Raw genomic sequence first — 23,955 nt, 5'->3', positions numbered from 1 at the left:
CGTCACCGCCCCCTGCCGCTGCTGGGCGAAACCAAGTGTGAGGGGAGGACAGAGAGACGCGCGAGCAGGAGGCGCCCTCTCTGCCCACAGCCACGCTCTACACGGCCCAAGGCCACCCCTCTTGTAGCTTCGCAATATGGCCTGGTCGGGGCGGGGGCGGGGGGTTTCGACTTGAAGAGCCGGCCTTTGAGTTGAAGGCGGGAAAATGGCGGATACCTCGGGGCGTGGTGCTGGGTGAGTCGAGGCACCGTGGGTCTGGATTTATGGGTGCCAGCTGGAGGGCCTTGGTCGAGGGCTGGGGACAGAGGGGCAGCAGAGTTGGGGAGGGAGGGTCCTTGGGGTGAGTCCGGATCTGACTCCTCCAAGAACCACCGAGGATGCGCAAGTTCTGGGAGGTGGGATGCGGCCTTGCGCATGCTCGGGAGCTTGGGCTCAGGACCTTACAGCGAGTTCGGGTCCCTGGTCAGCCGTTTCGATCCGGGGCGATGTCAGGCGAGTGGCTTAACCTCTCTGTGCCTCGCTTTCCTCCGTCGCGAAACCGGACTGTTGACGCCGCCGTTCGGTTTTGTAGGCCTAGTGTGAGGCTTAAGAGCGTTTAGAATAGTGTCTGGCCCCTAAGTGTGATCCGTCGCTATTACGATTACCGCTTTGTAGTGGGTAACTGCTGGACCACTGAAGTATCTCCTTTCATTCTCCCACACGCTTTTTTCTATTCTCCCCATTACATCTCTCCATTACAAAGGAGATGATGGAGGCTTAGGGAGGGAAGGTCATTTGCCCAAGGGAGACGTCGAACAATGACCTGGTGCCGGGCGTGATTCCTGGGCTTTGTTCATTCTGCCGATGTTTATTGTGCCTGTGCGAATTAAAATTTAGTGGGCCATCTGAAATCACTTGTTTACTCCACAGCCCCTTGACCTAACTGTGAGATTGACGTTAGCCTCTCCGAGGTTCAGGGGAAGTACTTGAGGCTGGAATATACGTAGTGACACCCCTCCCCCACCCCGTGTCCCTGCAGGTTTGGCCTTAGTCCATTTGGTTTGGCTCCAGAGCCCTGGCTCAGACCCCAGAGGGAATCCTTGCTCTGTCTGTTTCCAGTTCTGAGACTCCCCAGGGGTGATCTGTATAAACCTTGGGTCCTTGTCTGGAAAACAAAGATAAAAGCAGGCTAACAGTCAGGTATTTGTAGGGTGGGGAGGATTCCATGAGGGAGTAGAGCAGCTGGCACCCAGCCAGCATTTGTTAAGTTGCCTCTCCCCACTGTGGCTTGGAGGTGCCCCCCAGCATGGCCTGGGTCTCACGTTGGAGTCCCCAGAGCCCACTACACAGAAGATGGCTGCAGTGAGCTGAGCAAGGGGACCACCACTGCTGTCTCCAGTGGAGCCCATCTTGTGACGACAGCAGGATTTACAGCACCCAGACCCCTGCCTGGCATCCCGCTCGCCCAGACTGGACACCTGGGAGGCATCCCCGACTCTCCCACACCCACCGGCTGACTAGTCAGTGATTCCTACTTCATGGGACCCTCTCCTCTATCATGTCAGGCTTCATTCTTTTTTTAAATTGAGGCAAAATGCACATCACGTCAAATGAACCGTTGTAAAGCGAGCAATTCGATGGCACTGAGACATTCACAACGTTGTGCAATCACCACCTCTACCTAGTTCTAGAACATTTTCGTCAGCCCAGAAGGAAACCCTGTGTCCATTTGCAGTCCCGCCCATCCTTCATGCTCCTCAGTCTGCTCCTGGTAACCACCAGTCTGCTTTCTGTCTCTGTGGATTTGCCTGTTCTGGACATTTCATATCCATGGAATCATACACCACGTGGCCTTAGTGCCTGGCTTGTTTGACTCAGGATAACATTTTTGAGATTAATTCGTTTCAGCATTGATAACATTTTTGAGATTAATTCGTTTCAGCATTATCAGTACTTCATTCCTTTTTAGGACTTAATAATATTCAGGGTCATTATTTCTTTTTTATTTACTTTTGGCTGCATTGGGTCTTTGTGGCTGTGCGCGGGCTTTCTCTAGTTGAGGCGAGCAGGGGCTACTCTTCATTGCGGTGCGCAGGCTTCTCACTGCAGTGGCTTCTCTTGTTGCGGAGCACGGACTGTAGGCGCGCGGGCTTCAGTAGTTGTGGCTCACGGGCTCTAGAGCGCAGGCTTAGTTAGTTGTGGCGCACGGGCTTCATTGCTCTGCGATGTGTGGGATCTTCCCGGACCAGGGCTCGAACCCGTCCATGTCCCTTGCATTGGCAGGCAGATTCCCAACCACTGCACTACCAGGGAAGCCCCAGGGTTCGTTATTTCTTGACAGGAGTTTTGCAGCAGACTTCCGTCCCACGCTCCCGATCACTCTTTCACCATGCCAGGGGTCCCCCAACATTGACAGTGTTGACATCTGGGGTGCGATCGTCTCTGTGATGGGGGCCGTCCTGTGCCTTGTAGGGTGTTGAGCAGCATCCCTGGTCTCTACCCACCGAGCCGATAGCAGCCCCCTCTGTTGTGACAATCCCAGGTGTCTTCACACATCGCCAAATGTCTCCTAGGGGTCAGAATTGCCCTCAAGTGAGCACCCCTGAGTTATTTGTCTGACAAATATTTATCAAGTGCCTCCTGTCTGCCAGGCTGTTAGGGACTGAATGTTTCTATCATCCCTCACCCCCTCCTCAAATTCAGTCTTCTCCAGCTAAGCCATAGGGCTGATCAGTTCCAATTTCCGCATCATTCTTCTCTGCGCCTGTGCCCTTGGTCTTGGTGATCCCTGTCTGGGAATATCCTTCCTCACGTGCCTGAGCAAATGGTTCTTTGTCACTCACCCCCAATCCCCACCCCTTTACCTGTCTGGAGTGCTCGCTCTTCACGCTTTGCCTGATGGGAAAATGCTGGTCATCCCTCTCAGGGAAGGAGCTTTGTCTGCTGTTCACCTTGTATCCTCAGTGGTATACAGCTGACACACAAACGCCCAACGAATTAATGAGATCGAGACCTTTGAAGTTCGGCAAAAATGCTCGCTCTTCTCACGTAGGTGTTGTCCCCAGGTGACGGGGCTGGGGCTCCGTTTTCCTCCTGCCATGGAGGTGGCCCCACCTCGCAGAGATGGGTATTGGTGGTGGGTGCTGGGACTGGGCTGTCCCGAGGAAGCCCAGGTTCCTGGCTGGCTTCCCTGAGCTTTCTATCCAACTGCATTAACAAGACCCCCGTTTTCCTCTTTTAGGAAGCCTTCTGCAGGGGGTCCCAGTACTCCTAGCGGTGCTAAGACGAGAGGAAGAAGAATACAAGGTGAGTAAAATTGGAATCTACCTTTTGAAATGGAATCCACTGGAATAAAAAGTGATTTTTTCTTTCCCCCCCAGTAAGTGCTTTTGGAGAAGAGAAAAACAGACCAGAGCAGGGGAGCTGGGGCTTTACCCGCTTCTAGTCACACCTTTGGGGACCCCAAGTCTGGTTACCCAGCCCTGCAGCCAGGGGTGTGGCAGGACCTGGTGGGGGTCATCTAGGGCAGTGGGCCCTTCCGGCCATGGGGCTCACGGGTTGTACCCAGGGCTCATCACTTGGAAGTGTGGGTGGGGAGAGTGTGAGCTGAATTCGTTAGGAAACATCAAAGTCTGTTTCTTCTCAGTAAGCGCGTCAGACCCTTGGGGATGCCCACACATCCGATGTCTACCTGTGCGTCCGGGGTCACTGTCAACAGCCCCCCTTGACTCTTGGCAGTGCCCAGTTTGGGGCTGTAGACGCAAGGATCTCCCGCGTTGGATCTCAAGCCTCTGTTATGATGAAGTATTTTTTTATGCCTGTGCACTAGTGCAGGTCTCAGAGAACTTGAAGCAGAATTCCGGTTCCAAATGACTGGAGGTTTATATGTTATAGCATCACAGCATCGCTGGGTGATCTAGTCTGTAACATCTGTTGTATTTACACAGGGTCTAGTTCTTGGACGCAAATTATATCCTTCATTGTAACATTGCTTCTGTGGAAAATCCACCACTGTTGAAAACAAACAGGTGCCTTCTAGTTTTCCAGAAACTTGAAACTGCTTTTCAACTGTGCAAGGAACCCAGAGCCTCCTTCCTACCCTTTGCTGATGGTATTAGAAAGACCCAATGCAGGATGGTCTCCCCGCCTTGGAACTGGGGGTGTCCTTCGCCCCAATCCTTCACTGGACATCCAGTGGCAGACCCTAGGTGGGGCTCGATTCTCTCCCCTGGACCCCGCCTGGTCCTGGCCTCAACCCCTAGGTGCCTCCTGCCTGAACGTCTGAGCCACTTGCCCTGCAGGCACGGCTCATCCCTGCCTGGGGCACGCCCGGGGCAACCAACACCTCCGTGTCCAGCTCCAGGCAGCCTGTGAACTGTTGGTTGTACCTCTTTTCCACTCAAGCTTGCGGCTGCAACCCCATCTAAAGAAAGATGCAAATCCGGGCATGAAGGTGATACGGTTGGAATCCCAGTCTCGGGACTGAACTGTCAAGGCAGGTGACACTGACCACATCACTCTCTCTAGTAAAAAGGGAGACCCCTGAGCTCTGGGGGCACCTAGGAAAAGTGCAGACTCATGCATCTGACACATTGCTGAGCACCTCCTCCCTGCGAGGTGGTGGAACGTGGCAGCAAGCAAAACAGACAAGAATCCCTCCCCTCAGGGGGCTTGCCACCCCGGACACAGGCGGTGAATCAGGAGACGGAAGGAGACACAGGGTGTATTGGACAGTGACAGTTGCTGTGGATAAAACAGCAGGATGGGGGTAGCTTCTGGCCTAAGGGAGGGGCTGGGCCGAGCAGAGTCGTGAAGGCGGCAGGGGTGGCATGTGCCTGCTGGTTGGAGGGACAGGTGACGTGGGACCTGCAAGGTGTCTGGAGGCACTCACCCTTCACCAGCTAATGGACCCGGAAGACAGCCTGCTGCAGCTGCCAGAGGGCCAGTCGGCCTGGAGGACAGAGTGTCTCAAGAGGGAGGGTGCAGGGCTTCCCTGGTGGCAGTGGGTGAGAATCCACCTGCCAATGCAGTCGACACGGATTCAAGCCCTGGTCCGGGAAGAGCCCACATGCCACAGAGCAACTAAGCCCGTGCGCCACAACTACTGAGCCTGCGCTCTAGAGCCCACGACCCACAACTACTGAGCCCGTGTGCCTAGAGCCTGTGCTCCACAACAGGAGAAGCCACTGCAATGAGAAGACCACGCACCGCAGCGAGGAGTGGCCCCCGCGCGCCGCAACTAGAGAAAGCCTGCATGCAGCAACGAAGACCCAGTGCAGCCAAAAATAAATAAATTAAATAAATTAAAAAAAAAAAAAAGGAGAGTGCAAGTGAGCACTGTGTGCAACGCTGCCGCTGGCTCAGAACGAGGACTGAGAAGGGACGGGTGGGCATCAGAGCAGGGAGATCTCCGTGGTCTGGATGAAAGGAGTTTCTTTGGTGCCGTGGTAACTGTGAGAGCCAGGCTGGGGTGTGGGGGGGGATTCAAGGGAAGGAGAGAGGAGAAGAAGAGGATCCGCCATGGCAAAGGGGAGCAGAGAAATGGGGGAGGGGAGGGGAGGGGGGATGAACAGTGTGACCATTGGAGAGAGGAAGTGGGGTGATACAGGGTGGGGTGATACAGGGTGGGGCAGGGGGAGAGGGGTTGCCAGGGCAGTTTCCTAACGGAGTGAGGGCTGGGCTCTAGCACCCAGAGTTGGGGGGTTGGTTTTACCCCAAAGCACAGAGGTCGCTCCACATGGGGGGCCCAGGATATGTCTCTGAGGTTGGGAGGCAGCTAGATGCCCAGGTGGGAGGATCTCCTGGGGCTGCTTTTGTCTTCCCAATGAAGTAGGAAACAGGTTACCAGCTGACCAGAGGGATGGCCCGGTGTAGGAAGTGGGCGGGAGGGTCTGGGAGAGGGGTTGGGGGATCAGAACAGAGGACTGTGGATGATCACAGGGGCTGCAGCGAGAGCCCCTGGAGGTTGGGGGGACACATGTGTCTCCTTCACACACCTTCAGCGCCCCAGGATCAGGATGGAAGGGCACCTGGGGCTGGGCTGTCACCAAGGGATACAGCCGTGTCCGAGAAGAGCGTCAGTGCCTAGGGTGTCTCAGGAGAGTGGTCCTGAGCTAGGTGAGGGGGGTGGGGGATGTGAAAGGCAGTACCATGAGCGGGTCATAGATGGGCTTGTGGGGGAAGGGCAGTTGGGGTCATGACCACAGGGAGTGAGTTGGGGAGGGAAGAGGAGGAGAGCAGGTGGCCATCTTTGGAAGATCTTTCTTCCTTTCCCTGCCCTGCCCCTGAGTCCACTTTCTGTTTTGAACTTTGGCACATATTTCTGATCTTCCTTGATCGTAGCTCCTGTGGGTCTCTGTGTCTCCGCTTCTAGCCCTGGTGCTTGTATACAGCAGGTATCCTATAAATGTTCTTGCATACAGTAGGTGTTCCATATATGTTCTTTTAAAAAAGCTTTTAAAAGAGAATTTATTATTTACTTATTTTAATTTATTTTTGGCTGTGCTGGGTCTTTGTTGCTGTGCGCGAGCTTTCTCTAGTTGTGGCGAGCAGGGGCTACTCTTCGTTGCAGTGCGTGGGCTTCTCATTGCGGTGGCTCCTCTTGTTGTGGAGCACGGGCTCTAGGTGTGCGGGCTTCAGTAGTTGTGGCACAAGGGCTCAGTAGTTGTTGCTCGTGGGCTCTAGAGCACAGGCTCAGTAGTTGTGGCGCATGGGCTTAGTTGCTCTGCGGCATGTGGGATCTTCCCGGACGAGGGATTGAACCTGTGTCCCCTGCATTGGAAGGCGGATTCTTAACTGTTACACCACCAAGGAACTCCCTCCATATATGTTCTTGCATAGAGTAGGTGTCCCATACATGCTTGAGGGTGAACGGGGAGGGCTGATAGCACCCGGCTCTCGGGGTGGGGGACGGGCATCCTAGGTGCATGGTGGGTCCTCACAGTCCATGTCATAGTTTTATTATAAACCAACAGTGTGTCCCCCACAGGTGGAAGAGTGGTTGAGTCCCGGTACTTGCAGTATGAGAAGAAAACCACCAAAAAGGTAACATACAATGTACGTTTGAAACAGTTCTGAACAGAGTTCTGACGAACTTGGAATTCTGAGACAAGTCACACCGGCCAGGCACAGCCTGGTCCTGAAAGAAGCATTCTGGGGGCTTGGTCCAGTTGCCTTTGGGGCTGTCATGCCCTTCGTGCCAAGGCAGGAATCTCTGTCATGTGTGGCTGGTCACTTTGAGAATCTCTTTTGCAGAGCCATGATCTCTGGTGAATCATAAAATTATTCCTGTCTCTCAACCCGGTAATTCCTTTCTGGATTCTGTCCTGAAACAGTTCTGTCTAATGCCTGGCACGTGGTTACCCAGCCTTGGCCTGTATTGTAAAAAAATACCTGTAGGGTTTTAGAGAAAGGGTTTTAGGGGAAAAAAGACATGGCTGAATCACCCAGTGTTACAGGAAGAGTTCAGTGAACTAGCCACACCACAAAAACCATGAAACCATTGAAAATGATGGCATGAAACACTTAACATCTTGGGAACCTGCTTTGTGTGATGTTTAATGAAAATAATCATTAGATTACCCAATGACATATTTTGTTTCAGTGTGTATGGACGGATAGTGTGGTGAAGGTTGTGTTATTCCATTTTCCAAATCTTTGTTTATGATAAAGTTTAGTTAAATATTAATTTCTGCTGCCTTTCTTTTACTCTGGTAGGGTGAATGGCAGGTTAATGTGGCTTAAGATTTGGCTTGAAGAAAAAGGATACCTTTATGCAAACTGATATGCTTCTTGGAGTGACTTTGTTTTTTAATGGACTTTATTTTTTTAGAGCAGTTTTAGGTTCAAAGCAAAATTGAGTGGAAAGTACAGAGATTTCTCATACACACCCCTGCCCGCCCCCTCACATGCGTAGCTTCCCTGTTGTCAACATCCCGCCGCAGAGTGGGGCATATTTACAATCGATGAACCTACATTGACACATCCTTACCCAGAGTCCGTGGTTTACAGTATTGAAATGATTTTCAACAGAGAATACTAGTCCACACTTCATAATTTTAACGTTGCCTGGCAAACTTGGTTACAGCACCCCCATGTGTTTGCACGTTCTAGTATTTTAGATCTTTAAGAGCTTCTCCGTTTTCTTCTTTTTTCATCTTTTAAATTAAGGTGTAATTTACATAGAGGAAGTGTCACTCTTCAGCATACAGTGCTCTGAGTTTTGAAAAACACATCCAGTCACAGACCCATCACAGTCAAGATAGAGAACACTCTGTCACCACCGCCCCCCACTCCAAAGTCCCCTTGTGCTCCCATGGAACCAGCCCCTCCCCACCCCAGGCAACCATGATGTGTTTTCTGTCCCTGTAGCTTTGCCTTTGCAGTAGGCTCACTTAAAAGGTGCCACCCAGGATGCAGACTCTTGCAGTCTGGTTGCTTTCATATAAAGGTCCCTCCGTCCCTGTCGTTGCCTTTTATAGTTAGTGCTAGTTCCTTCTGATGGCTGAAGAATATTCCACTGTACGGATGGACCACAGTGTGCACAGCCACTCCCTGGCAAAGGACATTTGGTTTGTTTCCTGATTTTGGCAATTATGAATAAAGCCACCTTAAACATTCCTGTGCAGAATTCTGTGTGGATGTGTTTTCATTTTTCCCAGGAGGGGAATTGTAGGGTAAATGTCTGTTTGACTTTGTTAGTAACTGCCCAGCTGGTATCCAAAGTGGCTGCCCCTTTTTACATTCCTATGAGCCACAGAGAAGAGTCAGTACTTTAGGACTGAAACCATTCTGGTGGGTATGAAGTGGTATCTCATTGTGGTTTTAAACTGCATTTCCATAACAACTAATGATATTGAGCGTCTTTTCATGTGCTTATTGGCCAGTCCTATATCTTTGGTGATATGTCCTTTCAAATCTTTTGCACATTAAAAAAAAAATGAGGTTGTTTGTTTTCTCATTATTGAGTTTTGAGGGCTCTTTCAATATCTTAGATACCAACTCTTTATGGTGATTTGCAAATATTTTCTCCCAGTGTGTGGCTTGGCTTTCCATTCTCTTAAGTGTCTGGTGAGGAGCAGAAGTGCTCGATTTTGATGAGGTCCAATTTATCGATTTCTGCTTTTATGAAATGTGCTTTTGGTTTCTTCTCTAAGAAATCTTTGCCTTACCCAAGACCATAAAGATTTTCTCCCATGTTCTCTTCTATATAAGTTTAGGTCTGTGGTCCATTTTGAATTAATTTTTGTGTCTGGTGTGATGATGGAATTAAAGTTCGTTTTTAAGTGTGTGGATGTCCTCTTGTTCCAACACCATTTGTTGAAATGACTTTCCTTTCCCTGTTGTATTGTCTCATCACCTCTGTTGGAAAGCAATTGACTATATATGTATGCATCATTTCTGGACTCTATTCTTTTCCATTGTTCTACATGTCTATCTTTAGTCCATTTCCATACTGCCCAGGTTACTTTAGCTTTGTATTATAGTAAGTCTTAAAATTGGGTTGTGTGAATTTTCCCACTCTGTTCTTTTCCAAAACTGACTCTTCTAGTTCCTTTGCCTTTCCATATGAATTTTAGCCTTAGCTTGCCATTTCCTACCAAAACTTTGGGGATTTTAATTGTATTGAATCTATGCATTAGCTCAGGGAGAATAACATCCTAAAAACACCCAAGTCTTTCAATCCATGAACATGGTATACCTCTCCCTTTATTTGGTCTTAGATTTTTTTCATCAGTGTTTTTGTAATTTCTAGCATACAGACCTTCCCCATGTTTGCTTAGGTTTACACCTAAGTATTTGGTGTTTTTTTAGTGCTATTATGCAAGGTACTATCTTGTCTTTTCTTTCTTTCTTTCTTGAAGAAATTTTATTTGTTTGTTTAGAAATAATTCACATATAACATTATATTAGTTTTAATTTTATTTATTTATTTTTAATTTTTGGCTGCATTGGGTCTTTGTTGCTGTGTGCAGGCTTTCTCTAGTTGTGGGGAGTGTGGGCTACACTCCGATGTGGTGCTTGAGCTTCTCATTGCGGTGGCTTCTTTTGTTACCGAGCACTGGCTCTAGGCACTCGGGCTTCAGTAGTTGTGGCTCACGGGCTCTAGAGCACAGGCTCAGTAGTTGTGGCACATGGGCTTAGTTGCTCTGCAGCATGCGGGATCTTCCCAGACCAGGGATCAAACCCATGTCCCCTGCATTGGCAGGTGGATTCTTAACCACTATACCACCAGGGAAGTCCCAATACTAGTTTTAGAGGTACAACATAATGATTCAATCTTTGCAAATATTGCAAAATATCATCACAGTAAGTCTAGTTAACATCCATCACCGCACAGAGTTACAAAATTTTTTTCTTTGCTCAGAACTTTTACATGGTACTGTCTTTTTTTTTTTTTTTTAATATTTATTTATTTAGGCTGCTCCGGGTCCTAGTTGCGGCATGCAGGATCTTCGTGTGGCACGTGAGATCTTTATTTGTGGCATGTGGACTTTTAGTTGTGGCTGCAGATTTCTTACTTGTGGCATGCAGACTTCTTAGGTGCGGCATGCGAACTCATAGTTGCGGCATGTGAACTCTTAGTTGCGGCACGTGTGTGGGATCTAGTTCCCCGACCAGGGATCGAACCTGGGTCCCCTGCATTGGGAGCTCAGAGTCTTATCCACTGGACCACCAGGGAAGTCCCATGGTGCTGTCTTTTAATCTCAATTTCCAAAGTTGTTCATTGCTAGAAATATCTTTTTATGTTGACCCTGTATCCTGCAACCTTGCTAAACATGTTAGTTTTAGTAGTGTTTTTTAGTATGTTTTGAGATTTTCTATGTGAAGAGTCATGTCTGCAAGAAGAGAGTTTTATTTCTTCTTTTGTAACCTGTTTGCCTTTTATTTCTTATTCCTAGACTTCCAATGGGAGGTTGAATAGGAGTGGTGTCTGTACATCAAAATATTCTCATTCTTTATAAGGTCTTTTTTTTTGCTTTTTTTAATTTTATTTTTTGGCCGCGCCACGTGGCTTGTGGTGGGATCATAATTCGCTGACCGGGGATTGAACCTGGGCCTTGGCAGTGAAAGTGCCGAGTCCTAACTACTGGACCACCAGGGAATTCCCTCTTTTTGCTTTTATATTGTTATAATGGCTTGCTAGCTCCATGCACTGCTTGCTTTTTTAATAAGTTTTGAAGATTAATACCTGTCCAAAAGCTTTGTTTTTTCTGACAACCGGAGTAATATGTTCTCTTTCCTAAACTGGCCAGTACTAAAAATTATGCAGAAAATCAGTCATCTGTAATCTGCCATGTCAGAGATCATCACCAGCAAACATTTTGGTGGTTTCCTATGTTCTACGCGTGTGAGGGTATCCTTCTGACAAAATTAGTTCATCCTGTATGTATGCAATTAAATGTCAGAACTCCTTGAATCTATCCCTTGCCTCAAGGTAAGAGCAGATGCAGACCTTGCAAACTGCAGAGGGGCCCCTTCTCGTGGAAGGAAAGTGTCTTGTCCCCTGAATGTCATATATTCCCCTAACAGCCTCCTGCAGCAGATGCATTAAAGGCCAGTGGGAAGATGCCTGAAGGTGGAAGAAAACCCAACCCATTCCAGAAGAGCAAAGGTACGTAAAGATGGAAGGAGGGTGAAACAGCACTGAGGCTTAGGAAGTGATGAGCGTGGTGGTGAATTTTGTTTTTAAGTATGCAAGTTTAAGACGCCCTTTCCTTTCTGGAAAGTATGAGGAAAAGGAGCTTGGCAGAGAGTTTCAGCATAAAGACAGATTTGGGGCATATGAAGATCTGAAGGGGGTTGGCAGGGGAATGGGGGGGAGTCATTTCCTTTCTATATGACCCCACAGAAGAGCCGCATTGCCATCATGGTACTCCCCTGGGGCACCAGTTCCCTGATCATGTGACTGTTTCCCCACCAGAGCTCTGAGAGCAGGAATTTCAGAGAGGGTATGAGACCTCATTTTCCTGCCTCTCACTACCTTGGGTTGGGTCTTCCTCATAATGGTCTCCCCATACCCCTTCTACTAGAAGCTTTCACCAAAGTGATATGAAAAACTTTCAGTTTTTCTGGTTGTAGACATGATATGCGTTTGTTATTAAACAAAATTGGAGAATGTAGCCCAGAAGGGCGGAAACTCACTTATGATCTACCACTCAGACCATCGCTGTTGGTATATTTGCTATTTGGTCCTAGTCAGTGTGCTCATTCTAGAAGTCTGGGAAGGCTCCTCTCCAGAGTAGTAGTTCACCCACCTCCTCCAGTGCCTGCTTCACCAGCAGTGGTGGGCAGCTCTTCTTTTGCATAAGAGCGAGTCACAGAAAGCAAAATTGTTTCTCGGCCTGCAAACCCTCATTCAGAATGGTGACAGCTTTGCGTCCCATAGAGGAATACTAAGTATGTTCTTTTACAGGTTAGATTTCCTGCTTATTGTTCAGATCAAGGGTCAGCAAAACTTTTCTGAGCCAGTGGTTAGTATTTTAGGCTTCGCAGGCCAGGGGGTCTCTGTCATAGAAACTTAACTCTGCCTTATCGCAGCGTGAAAGCAGCCACAGACAGTGTGTACACAAGTGGGCATGTCTGTGTCCCAGTTATTTACAAACACAGGAAGTGGGCCGGATCTGGCCTGCATGCTAGAGCTCGCTGATCTTGGCTTGGATGTTTGTCAGAAATTGTGCTGTTCCTTGACCCAGGCACGATTGAGAAGCAAGCACATGGAGCTGGAGCCGGCCTTCTAGTCTTTTCTCATGCAGTTGGGTTGAAGGCCATGTGTGAAGCTGGGAAAGCTGGCATGGCCAGAGGGGTCAAAAACTGGGCCTGCCACATTTAAAAATCAGGGTTCTCAGGACTTCCCTGGTGGCGCAGTGATTGAGAATCCGCCTGCCGATGCAGGGGACGCGGGTTCGTGCCCCGGTCCAGGAGGATCCCACATGCCGCGGAGCGGCTGGGCCTGTGAGCCATGGCCGCTGGGCCTGCGCATCCGGAGCCCACAGGCGGGAGAGGCCATAGCAGTGAGAGGCCCGTGTACTGCAAAAAAAAAAAAAAAAAGAGCAGAGGGCAGAACAAGTATATCATGTGTTATTAGATTCTTATACCCTGAACACAGCATCTTTTATTTTTTATTTGAAGTATAGTTGATTTACAGTGTTGTGTTAGTTTCAGGTATACAACAGAGTGGTTCAGTTATACATACATATATATATATTTTATACACACACACACACACACACATACACACACACACACACATATATATTTTTCAGATTCTTTTCCCTTATGGGTTATTACAAAACATTGAGTAGAGTTCCCTATGCTATACAGTAGGTCCTTGTTTATCTGTTTTATACATAGTGGTGTGTATATGTTAATCCCAAACTCCTGATTTTTCCCCCCCTTCCCCTTTGGTAACCATAAATTTGTTTTCTATGTCTCTGGGTCTGTTTCTTTTTTGTAAATAAGTTCATTTGTACACAACACCTTGTACTTAAACTAAGCAGAAAGCCTTATTTGTATCTTTCAGTTATAAAGACTGCATCTCTTTTCTAGTTCTACTTTAAAATATATTCAAGTTGATGGGTGGGAATTTCCAAAGGTTTTTCAGCCTTCTCTACTGCTCCCTCATAAGAAACTGAGTTTTTGGAACCAGGTGAAATTGTACAGAAAAGTTAGCTGCTCCCGGCCTTAAGTATAGAGTATCTTGCTGACTGTGTTGACTTCTGGGGATTCTCATTGGGCCCACAGACAGCAGTGGAACTGGCAAAGGTGACCTGCAGTCTACCTTGCTGGAAGGGCATGGCACTGCCCCACCTGACCTGGATCTCTCGGCCATTAATGGTAAGTCATTGGCTGTACCTGTCCTTTCCCCAGCTGGGGGTTGCAATGCATGTCTGAGGGCTCCCAAAATATGCTCTTCTCACCTTAAAAACACTTTTTTTTTTAAATTGAAGCATAGTTGATTTACAGTGTTGTATTAGTTTCAGATGTACAGCAAATTGATTCAGTTATACATATATATATCTATTCTTTTTCAGATTCTTTTCCCTTATAGGTTATTACAAAATATTGAGTATAGTTCCCTGTGCTATACAGTAGGTCCTTGTTGGTTATCTATTTTATATACAGTAGTGTGTATGTGTTAACCCCAACCTCCTAATTTATCCCCCCCCCCTTTGGTAACCATAAGTGTTTGTTTTCAATGTCTGTAGGTCTGTTTCTGTTTTGTATAAGTTCATTTGTATCATTTTTTTTTTAAGATTCCACATATAAGTGATATCATATGATATTTGTCTTTCTCTGTCTCGCTTATTTCACTTAGTATGATAATGTCTAGGTCCATCCATGTTGCTGCAAATGGCATTATTTCATTCTTTTATATGGCTGTGTATATATACCACATCATCTTTATCCGTTCATCTGTTGATGGACATTTAGGTTGCTTCCATGTCTTGGGTATTGTAAATAATGCTGCTGTGAACACTGGGGTGCATGTATCTTTTCAAATTATGGATAAAACGCTTTTCTTGATCTTAGACAAAAGCGTGGTCCGAAAGACTCCACAGTTAGAAAAAACAATGTCAAAGAAAGCTGAGTCATCATCATTTTCTGCCTTGAGGAAAAAGAGCCCAGTAAGTCTCTGAAATGAGAGGGAAGCCACTATAGCAGGTTGGCTAAATCTGCCCTGTGCCACGTGCCCCTCGAAACCCGGGGACTCCAAGAATAAACAAGCCAGCTGTGCCTTTTAGAACAAAAACCTTACCCATCCTTAGAGGATTTGCAGTTTCAGTTTCCCCAGCTACATGTACAGGAGGGGATACAAATGCAGGATCATGTGAAAAATGAGATTGAGGCCTTGTTTGCCAGTGCCACGCTAGGGAAGGCACTGGGCCAGGCCCTGTTCACGGCAGGGAGGGCGGCCAGGCTGTGGTCTCACCCAGGTGGGAACCCCAAGTCCTGGTTCTGGCAAGGCAACAAGTTGGTGGGTGCCCTTCAGCTTACGCTTGACAGCCCAGCTTGCAGGAAGGGACCAAACCACCTTCCTTTTCACAGAGGACTCGAAAGACTAAATGAGCAAATAGAAACGAGTCGATACGCAGTCTAGAATTGTTGAATTACTGATTGAAAAAAAGTACAGACAGGTTAGGATTCTGCCCCTCCCCGGAAAGAGAGCTGGCTCTATACCAGTTCACGGGGAACCAGCAGTGTCTTTTTCTTCTCCTGAAGGATCTCTCCGAAGCGATGGAAATGATGGAATCCCAAACACTACTCCTGACTCTGCTGACCTTGAAGGTGAGGACGGAGCCTCCTGCACGCGTGTCGTGGGTGGAAGGGCGGCCACCGTCAGCCGCGGAGGTGAGGTCGCCTCTGGCCTGAGCTTTTGTTTTGCATTTCCCAGATGGAAAGTGGTCTTGCTGCATTCGAAGAAAAGGCAGAAAAGAATTTATTAATAATGTGCAAAGAGAAGGAGAAGCTCCAGAAAAAAGCTCACGAGCTGAAGCGCCAATTTCTCCTCTGTCAGAGGAAGCGGGAGCTGGCAGGCGTCCTGGACGCGCAGGTCAGGGGTGACCGCAGCCTCCAAGAGGCGCATCCTGGCAGCATTGTCCCACGGGGGTGGTGGGGGAGTGGTTGGAGGGAGCCTTTATTGTGAGCGTCGCTCCTCGCCTGGCTCTGACCCTGTGCCCGGCTTTTGACACCACTGGGTGTTGCTATGTGACGGTTTATCAGAGGACAAGGCGGTAATGTCAGAACCAACCAGCAAGAGGGCTCTGTCCCTTTAATACACATGGGCATGTATTCTGGTGACTTGTATCCTGAGACTTGTGCCCAGTGACACAGATGTACTCCAGACCTGCCCATTTGGGCCAGGGTGCTGGTGGGAGACTTGGGCTTGGTGCTGTGTGGTCAGTGCTGGGACGGGAGTGTCCATGCTAGGGAAGGTCACAGCGAATCGTGGGAACCTAGAAAGGACCGATCAGGGAATGGGGCTCCTCACCCAGTAAGTATGTATCCTGGGGCCGCCATAACAAAGGACCGCAGAGTGCGCGGCGGCTTAGACAATTGACATGTATTCTCTCTCAGTTCTGGAGGCTGTAAGTCTGAGATCAAGGTGTCTGCAGGGTTGGTTCCTTCCGAGGGCCACGAGGGAAGGATGTGTCCCAGCTTCTTTCCTTGGCTTGTCGATGGCGTCTTCTCCCTGTGTCTCGTCACCTGGCTCTCTCCCTCTGAGTGTCTGTCTCCACATTTCCCCCTTTTGTAAGGACACCTGTCATACTGATCAAGGTCCAGCTTAATGACCCCACCTTAACTGAATTACCTCTGTAAAGTCTCCAGATCAGGTCACATTCTGAGGTGCTGGGGGTTGGGATGTCAACAGAGGAATTTGTGGGGACACAATTCAGCCCGTAACACCCAGCATGTACACATGAGTGTGCCCAGCAGCCCGGCCCTGAGCTGAGAACAGGGTCCCTATCCTCGTGGAACTCACAATAGAAGGGAAGGGAAAGACAGTCAAACAAATGAATCCTTACAACCCCCAGACGGCGTGTACAAGGGAAAAGGGGTTGCCGGGCATGGCCTTGGTGGGGGGCAGGCATGTCAGCTCAGTGCTCTGAAGCAGGAGGGCCCAGCCCTGGAACAAGCTGGAAGGCGGACACATGTTCCTGGTGAGGAGACCCAGGCCACCTTGCTACTGGCCGGGCCATCTTCGGGGCACCTGGGAGTGAGGGGAGAGCCCACTGCACCGTTGGAAGTTTCTCTGGGAGACCTGGCAGAACAGTGCTGTGTCTTAACCTCACAGGTGCCATCTGCTAAACTTCTGGCGAGGTGAGTGCAGGGCCTCGTCCCACAGGCTCCTTCCCCTTCTGCCTGCAGATCGAGATGCTGAGCCCCTGTGAGGCCATAGCCAGCTGCTTTAAGGAACGATACAAGACATTTGCGACGGCCCTGGACACCACGAGGCATGAACTGCCCGTGAGATCGGTCCACCTGGACGGAGACGGGCAGTGCTTCTTAGGTAGGAAACGGGGCAACTGCCCGGCAAGGGGTGGGACAAACCTCCCAGTGCATGCTGGCGTCTCCCGTGTCCTGGGCATCTTTATCCGTTCGTGTCAGGTCATAGGCCTCCTCTCAGGTAGACGGCGCATACCCCATCAAATGGCAGAAGACGCAGGGGGCCAGCAAGGCTGCGGTTTGTGTGGGGTCGTGCCCTAAGTAAGGACTGTGTTGGGATTTGAACCTAGGTCTGTAGGACCCCCACAGTGATTTCCCGTCCTGCTGAAAGGCGTCCTGGGGAGCCTGCTGTCTCTACAAAGGTGCTTTGGTGGCTGGGGAACAACAGGGCCACCGACCCCAGCCCTGTCCTGCCTTCTAAGCAGAGCTGAGAGGGTCCCTTTCCTGTATAGCGTTCCCACCTAATACTTCACTTGAAGAAGGTGGCAAGTGTGGAGTGCCATCCTCTATCCTAAAATTCTCTTTAGAACAAGTATCTTCCCCAAACAAGTTTTCAGCTGCCCTACAGTTTGGTCCTCCCTCTCCCTCCCTCCCTCCCTCCCTCCCTCCCTCTGCCTGCCTCCCTCCCTCCCTGTCTCCTGTACCCCACCCTCCCTTCCTCCCTTTCTTTCTCTGAAGTATAGTTGATTTATCAATACAATGTTGTGGTAGTTTCTGCTGTATTGCAAAGTGACTTAGTTATACACATATAGACATTCTCTTTTTTTTTGTATTCTTTTCCATTATGGTTTATCACAAGATATTGAATATAGTTCCCTGTGCTATGTAGTGGGTCCTTGTTTATCCATCCTATAGATACTAGTTTGCATCTGCTAACCCCAGCCTCCCACTCCATCCCCCCCGCTGCCCCTTGGCAACCACAGGTCTGTTCTCTGCGTCTGTGAGTCTGTTTCTGTTTCGTAGATAAGTTCATTTATGTCATATTTTAGATTCCACTTATAAGTGATGTCATATGATACTTGTCTTTGTCCGGCTTACCGCACTTACTATGATAATCCCTAGGTCCATCTGTGTTGCTGCAAATGGCATTATTTCATTCTTTCTTATGGCTGAGTAGTATTCCATTGTATATAGGTACCACATCTTCTTTATCCATTCACCTGTCCATGGACATTTAGGTTGCTTCCATGTCTTGGCTTATTGTAAATAGTGCTGCTATGAAGATAGGGGTGCATGTATCTTTTTGAATTAGAGTTTTGTCCAGCTATATGCCCAGGATTGGGATTGCTGGGTCATATGACATAGAGTTTGGTTATTTCTAAGCAAAGTTCTCATGAGCCACCTGGACGTGTTTAGCTTGATTTTACTGATGTAAAATCAAGCCTTTTCCGACGTGAAATAGTATATGTGTGAAACGGGACCTGAAAAATGAGCCATGTTGAACCATCATCTGTGTCCAGGTTTCTAATTTTATAATTATGGCAACCAACTGCACGTCTATATCTCTTGGTCTCCATCTCTGATAAATGCCCTAGATAGTTGCCAGGAGTTGGGATTGGGGACTGTTTGAGTTTCCTAGGGCTTCTGTAACAAAATACCACAAACCAGGTGGCCTAAAACAACAGAAATTTATTCCCTCCCAGTTGAGGGGACTAGAAGTCCGAAATCAAGGTGTCATTGGGGTTGGCTTCTTCTGGAGGCTCTAGGGGAGAATGCATCCCCTGGCTTTTAGTGTTCTGGCAATCTTGGCTCATGGAGCATTCCTTCAGACTCTGACTCTGTTTTTTTTTTTTTATTAAGCTTTTTAAAAATATTTATTTATTTATTTTTGGCTGCATCGGGTCTTAGTTGTGGCACATGAGATCTTTTCGTAGCAGCGCGTGGGCTCTTCATTGCGGCGTGCAGGCTCCAGAGTGTGGGGGCTCTGTAGTTGTAGCTCTCTAGTCGTGGCTTGTGTGCTCCGTAGCTGTGGCATGCGGGCTTAGTTGCCCCGCGGCACGTGGGATCCAGGGATCGAATCTGCGTCCCCTTCATTGGAAGGAGCATTCTTAACCACTGGACCACCAGGGAAGTCACCAAGCTTTATTTTATTTTGGTATTGTTTTTTGTTTTTTTAAAATTTTTATTGCAGTATAGTTGATTTACAGTGTTGTGCTGCTGCTTCTGTCTTCACATGGCCTTGTTTCTGAGCGCCTCTGTGTCTAAACTGCCCTTTTCTTAGAAGGACACCAGTTATTGGATTAGGCCCCTCCCTAATGACCTCATTCTAACTCCGTTATATCTACAAAAACCTCATTTCCAGTTAGATCACCTTCACAGGTACTTGAGATTAGGACCTGAACATGTCTTTTTGGGAGGACACAGTTCAGTCCCCTGGCAAAGAAGATATGTGTTTGTAAGAACGCTTATAAGGTTCCCCAAGTGTTATAATTTACAGCTGGGACATGTGCTGGACTCGGAGAGATGCTGGCTTTGTTAGAGCAGGGGGGACCCAGCGCTGTTGCAGGCGGCTCTCTGCTGGGGGGGCGTTGGGGGCAGAAGTGCTGGGAACCGGGAGTGGGAACCATGGGTTTGTTCTTAAGTTACTCCTAGACCAGATCTTCTCTGTCTTTTGGATTTGCTTCTGCTGAGGACACCAGTGCACCATTCCAGGTATGTTCCGATGACTGCCTAGATGGCAGACACGCATGGCCTGCCATCTCAGAGCCCCGTGATCTCAGGCAAAGGGGCACAGAGGCAGTACCAGTGCACGAATATCTTCCTTCACGACCCTTTCTGCCTTCGAGCTCATCACGATTCCTGCATAACAAGAGAGCATTCCAGCAAAAGGAGAAAAATACAGTCAGCCAGCCAGCTCGTGCATCCATTGCTTGGGGCACCTTGAAACCATGGCTGACAACCCCTTTTCCCCTCCAGACAAGTTGCAGGGGGAATTGACGACCACATGCCATCTGCTGGGAGAACTTGGCATCAGCAGCTCAGAAGAAAACGCAAAGGCCTTGGACCTGCTGAGGGAACTCAAGGAAATGACCCAAAAGAAGGATCTGGAGCTCCAAAGGTATTACAGAAAATATTTTTTAAAAAAGATAGTGCCCCTCTCCCTGCATCTCCTCGTCGGGCAGAGATGGGCTGTTGGCGGCTGCCCTGTGGAAGGTGTGCTGTGTTCCGGAGGGTGGGCAGCTCTGGTGTTTGCAGGGGCCGAGGGTACGAGGGTCCAGCGAGGCAGGGAGAGGGGAATCGGCAAGATGCCTTCAACCCAACCAAAAGTCCTGTGCTCGTTCTTGAGCAGCCAAAATAGAAAGGGGCGCTCACTTCCTTGGGGTAACACAGCAGTTCAGGGGCCCTCAGATAGTTTTTTTGACGCTCTGTGTGGCTCGTGAGGTCTTAGTTCCCCAGCCAGGGATCAAACCCAGGCCATGGCAGTGAAAGCAGAGAGTTCTAACCACTGGACCGCCAGGGAATTCCCAGGAACTTCTTATTGATGTATAAGTACATATAGAAAAGCCACAGATTGTAACGGTACAGCTCAGTGGCTTTCACTACCGGGCACCCTTGTGTAACCAGTGCCCAGGTCCGCTCAGCCTATGTCCAGCCCCCGAAAGCCACCCGGTCCCCTTCTGTCTCTCCTCCAGGACATTTCTAACCATGAGGCTTTCTTCCACCTCTTCCAAAAATGAATCTAGTTTTCTTCTCCCTTACGATGCCAAATGTACTTCCCGAGGTGCCTGAGAGGTTTGAAGGTACTCGTGATAAACGCCACCTGCTGTGGCATCTTCCTCATCACTCTGTGCCCCGGGATGGAATCAGACATGCCAAAGTGTTCTAGATGGCCGGGGTCACGGGAGTGAGCGGGGAAGCACGCTCGTTCTGTGCTGATCTCCCCACTGCCGTTTATCTTGTGTGGTTGCTGGGGGAGCTCCCCGTTCATGGCTCTGCCTCCCGCTCTTAGGATGGTTCCTGTCAAGTGTTGATACTCCCTAAATAGTTGTCGAGTAAACAACTCTTTTCTTTCACACCTGCCCGGTCCTGCTCTCAGGGCTTCCCTGTTTGAGTTCCGTTCAGACAAAACTTATTCACCGCCGCTTTCCCACGAGCCCGAGGAGGGTCACCCTGAACCTCCCCCCGCCCCCGCCCCCCGCCATGGCAGCTGCGAAGGTGCTCGGGCACAGAGGGTGAAAAGCTTTCATCATCGTCTTGTTTCCACAGGAGCTTTACCCAGGTTCTGGAACTCTCCGCCGAGGCGAGTAAAGAGGCAGCCTTAATCAACCAGGAGGCCTGGGAAAAGGCCCAGGGCCCCAAGGCCACCAGCCAGTGGTATTTCAATCCTGAGGAGGCCACTGGTGGGGAAACTCAGGGAGAGCTAAGGAGCCTGCTCCTTTCGGGCCACGACGAGCCGTGAATCCACACGCAGGCTGTGTCCCCAACTGGAGTGGGGACCTTCCTGCACACCATGGGGAAGGAAGCACGTCCTGTGCCCCTTGTTTGGGGTGGGGAGAGGGGGTGGACCTGCAGTGACCCACATATGATGTTCTGGAAACTTGAGCACTTTATACACTTAGCCTAGCCATATAGTTATTGTTTTGTAAGATAGTCCCGTTGGATAATTTAACAAATAAAACTGTTTTGCAGTTGAGCCTTGGTTTCTCTGTAAGGGGCAGTGGAAGGTGCGTGTTGTCCCAGCTTATTCCAAAGAGCTGGTCCTGAGCCTCAGAACCTCACAGACATCATGAATCCAGCTGACCCTTGCACACTGTGGGTTTGAATTGCCGGTCCACTTATACGTGGATTTTTTTCAGTAGTAAATACTGTAGCACGACACGATCCGTGGTTGGTTGAATCCGCGATGTGTAACTGCGGCTACGGAGGGCAGACTATAGGTTCTACGCAGATTTTCGACTGCACAGCCCCTAACCCCCTGTTGTTCAAGGGTAAACTGTATTTCACTTTCAAGATGATTTCATGTCCTTTAGTCACAGGGCAGTTCTGTTCAACAACCCACAGCAAGTTCAGAGCTGGCCCTCAAATGGAAATTCCCCATCCAGTCCAAAGTCCCAGTGGCCACCCTTGGGGGACGCCTACGCGGTTTTGCCGTAGCTGAGATCTACACTCCACTCGGGACTATGGCACAGAGGGTCGGTCCAGCCCACGCTTGGGCTTCTGTCTACACCACGTGGGCCCTGGCAGTCTTCCTGGTTCCCAAGGAGCATTCCTCCATTGACATCTACCAGTTCCCACCTACAAGCAACTTTTTGACACGACACCCCATCCACTATCAGTAGTTTCTTGGTTCGCCCGCCCGCATGTCATGTGGATTACCTTCCCGGTGACCAGAGGCCTAAGAGGCACTCTGTTGTCCCCACATAACTTTTCCCTTCGTGGGCCGGTGGCCAAAGCTCAGATCTATAGAAATCTGACCTTGCTCTGGCAGGAAGGTGTGACCCAACATTCTCTTTACTTTCATTAGAGCTACTGCTCATAACAATAGCCAGAGGTTACACTGCACCATTTTTCTTGTTTGTTTGCATTTCCCTAAGCACTGGTGGAGTTGGATCCAGCTCTACATTTCAACGGTAAATTTTATCTTTAACTGATGGCAGCTAAGCTGATGTTCACCCAAGAATCCAAGGTGCTTCAACCCCCCCCAACTTTCATCCTTTCTCTTCCCAACCCCCATGTTTCCATGAACCAGGGCCATTCTAACAAATCCCACCTTCTCTGACCTGTTGTGTGGTGGTTTCTGAGTTAGTGTTTAATGGGGACAGAGTCTCAGTTTTGCAAGATGAAAAGTCTGAAAAAGTCTCAGTTTTGCAAGATGGTGCTGGTGGTTGCACACCCATGTGAATATTCTTAACACCAGTGACCTGTATGCTTAGAAATGATTACTACGGTACATTTTCTGTATTTCTTACCACAATAAAAAAATGTAAACAATGGGGGGAGAGTAATTATTCATAATCCAGGAAGACAGGAGAGAGAACAATAGCAGAAGAAACTTCAATCCATGTGTATGGTGAAGAACTAACCTTGCCTAAGAGAAATTGGGCCTTTGCTGTCAGCTCTTAGGAGGTGACTTCTAGGCCCCTGGAATGTTCTGCTGGATAGGAGTATCTGTGTGCATGAGGACTTCGGGCCATGGGGGGCTTGAGTACTGCCTTTGGAAGAGACTGGAGACTGAAAATCAGCCATGCAGCTGTACGTGACCATGCCCCAACAAAAACTCTGAGTACTGAGGCTTGGGTGAGATTCCCTAGTTAATAATTGGTGTGTGTTGTCACACAGTGTGGCTGGGAGGGGGAATTGCCATCTGTGAGTCTCCAGGGAGAGAGCAACTGGAAGCCCCATGTTTGGACCCCTCCTGGACCCTGCCCCATGCATCTCTTTCTTGGGTTGGTTTTAGTTGTATCTTACCACTGTAATAAACTGTAACCGTGAGTATAACAGCTTCCAATGAGTTCTGTGAGTCCTTCTAGTGAATTATTGATTAACTATTGATTAACTAACCAATAATGAACTACCGGTTAATTATTAACCGATAGCTAACTATTGGTTAACCAATAATTATTAACTAACCAATAATTAACTATTGGTTAATTATTAATTAACCATCTCAAAACCACCTGAGATGGTTTTGGGAGCCCTCCCGTTTGCAATAGGTGTCAGAAGCATGGGCAGTGGTCCTGCCTCTGTGGAAATGTGACGGTTCCTCAAAACGTTAAACGTAGAATTACCATGTGATTCAGCCATTTCACTCCTAGGTATGGACCTTAAAACAATTGAACCCAGAGACTCCAATAGATACTTGAGTACCAATGCTTATAGCAGCACTATTCACAATTGCCAAAAGGTGGACACAACCCAAATGTCCATCAGTGGGTGAATGGAAGAACAGAATGTAGTGCATCTATGCAATGGAATATTACACAGTCATAAGAAAGAGTGAAACTCTGATTCATGCTACAACATGGATAAACCTGGAAAACATGCTGAATGAAGAAGCCAGACATAAAAGGCCAAGTGTTTTATGATTTC

The 23,955-nt window shown here is 48.7% G+C and overlaps 1 protein-coding gene across 3 annotated transcripts; it reads left to right on the top strand.

Annotated features, from left to right (window-relative positions):
• Positions 1-139: 139 nt before the first annotated feature.
• HAUS8 (HAUS augmin like complex subunit 8) lies at positions 140-21,559 on the top strand. 3 transcript variants are annotated; one of them, XM_027084599.1, is made up of 11 exons: positions 140-234; positions 3,221-3,285; positions 6,968-7,035; positions 11,512-11,593; positions 13,723-13,815; positions 14,512-14,606; positions 15,202-15,267; positions 15,374-15,532; positions 16,849-16,990; positions 19,843-19,984; positions 21,133-21,559. In XM_027084599.1, exons 1-11 carry the CDS (start codon positions 206-208, stop codon positions 21,323-21,325), a joined length of 1,134 nt encoding a protein of 377 aa, XP_026940400.1. In that variant the 5' UTR covers positions 140-205; the 3' UTR covers positions 21,326-21,559. The 3 variants fall into 3 exon arrangements, with proteins under 3 accessions (XP_026940400.1, XP_026940401.1, XP_026940402.1); XM_027084600.1 differs by having other exon boundaries at positions 144-234; positions 6,968-7,023; XM_027084601.1 differs by lacking the exon at positions 140-234 and adding an exon at positions 1,265-1,499 and having other exon boundaries at positions 6,968-7,023.
• Positions 21,560-23,955: the final 2,396 nt, after the last annotated feature.

This window comes from Aethalodelphis obliquidens, unplaced genomic scaffold (genome assembly GCF_003676395.1).
Source record: "Aethalodelphis obliquidens isolate GAN/ISIS:26980383/991018 unplaced genomic scaffold, ASM367639v1 scaffold53, whole genome shotgun sequence".
Classification (NCBI taxonomy): Eukaryota; Metazoa; Chordata; class Mammalia; order Artiodactyla; family Delphinidae; genus Aethalodelphis; species Aethalodelphis obliquidens.
The sequence above is the reverse complement of the archived record's forward strand: the minus strand, read 5'-3'. Positions and strand labels throughout refer to the sequence as shown.

What these genes read in the sequence shown, in the direction of transcription:
- HAUS8 (XM_027084599.1), top strand. Translation starts at nt 206, where the DNA reads ATGGCGGATACCTCGGGGCGTGGTGCTGG. An exon ending in TGACTCTGCTGACCTTGAAG is followed by an intron (nt 15,268 to 15,373) that starts GTGAGGACGGAG and finishes TGCATTTCCCAG; the next exon opens with ATGGAAAGTGGTCTTGCTGC. An exon ending in AGACGGGCAGTGCTTCTTAG is followed by an intron (nt 16,991 to 19,842) that starts GTAGGAAACGGG and finishes TTTCCCCTCCAG; the next exon opens with ACAAGTTGCAGGGGGAATTG.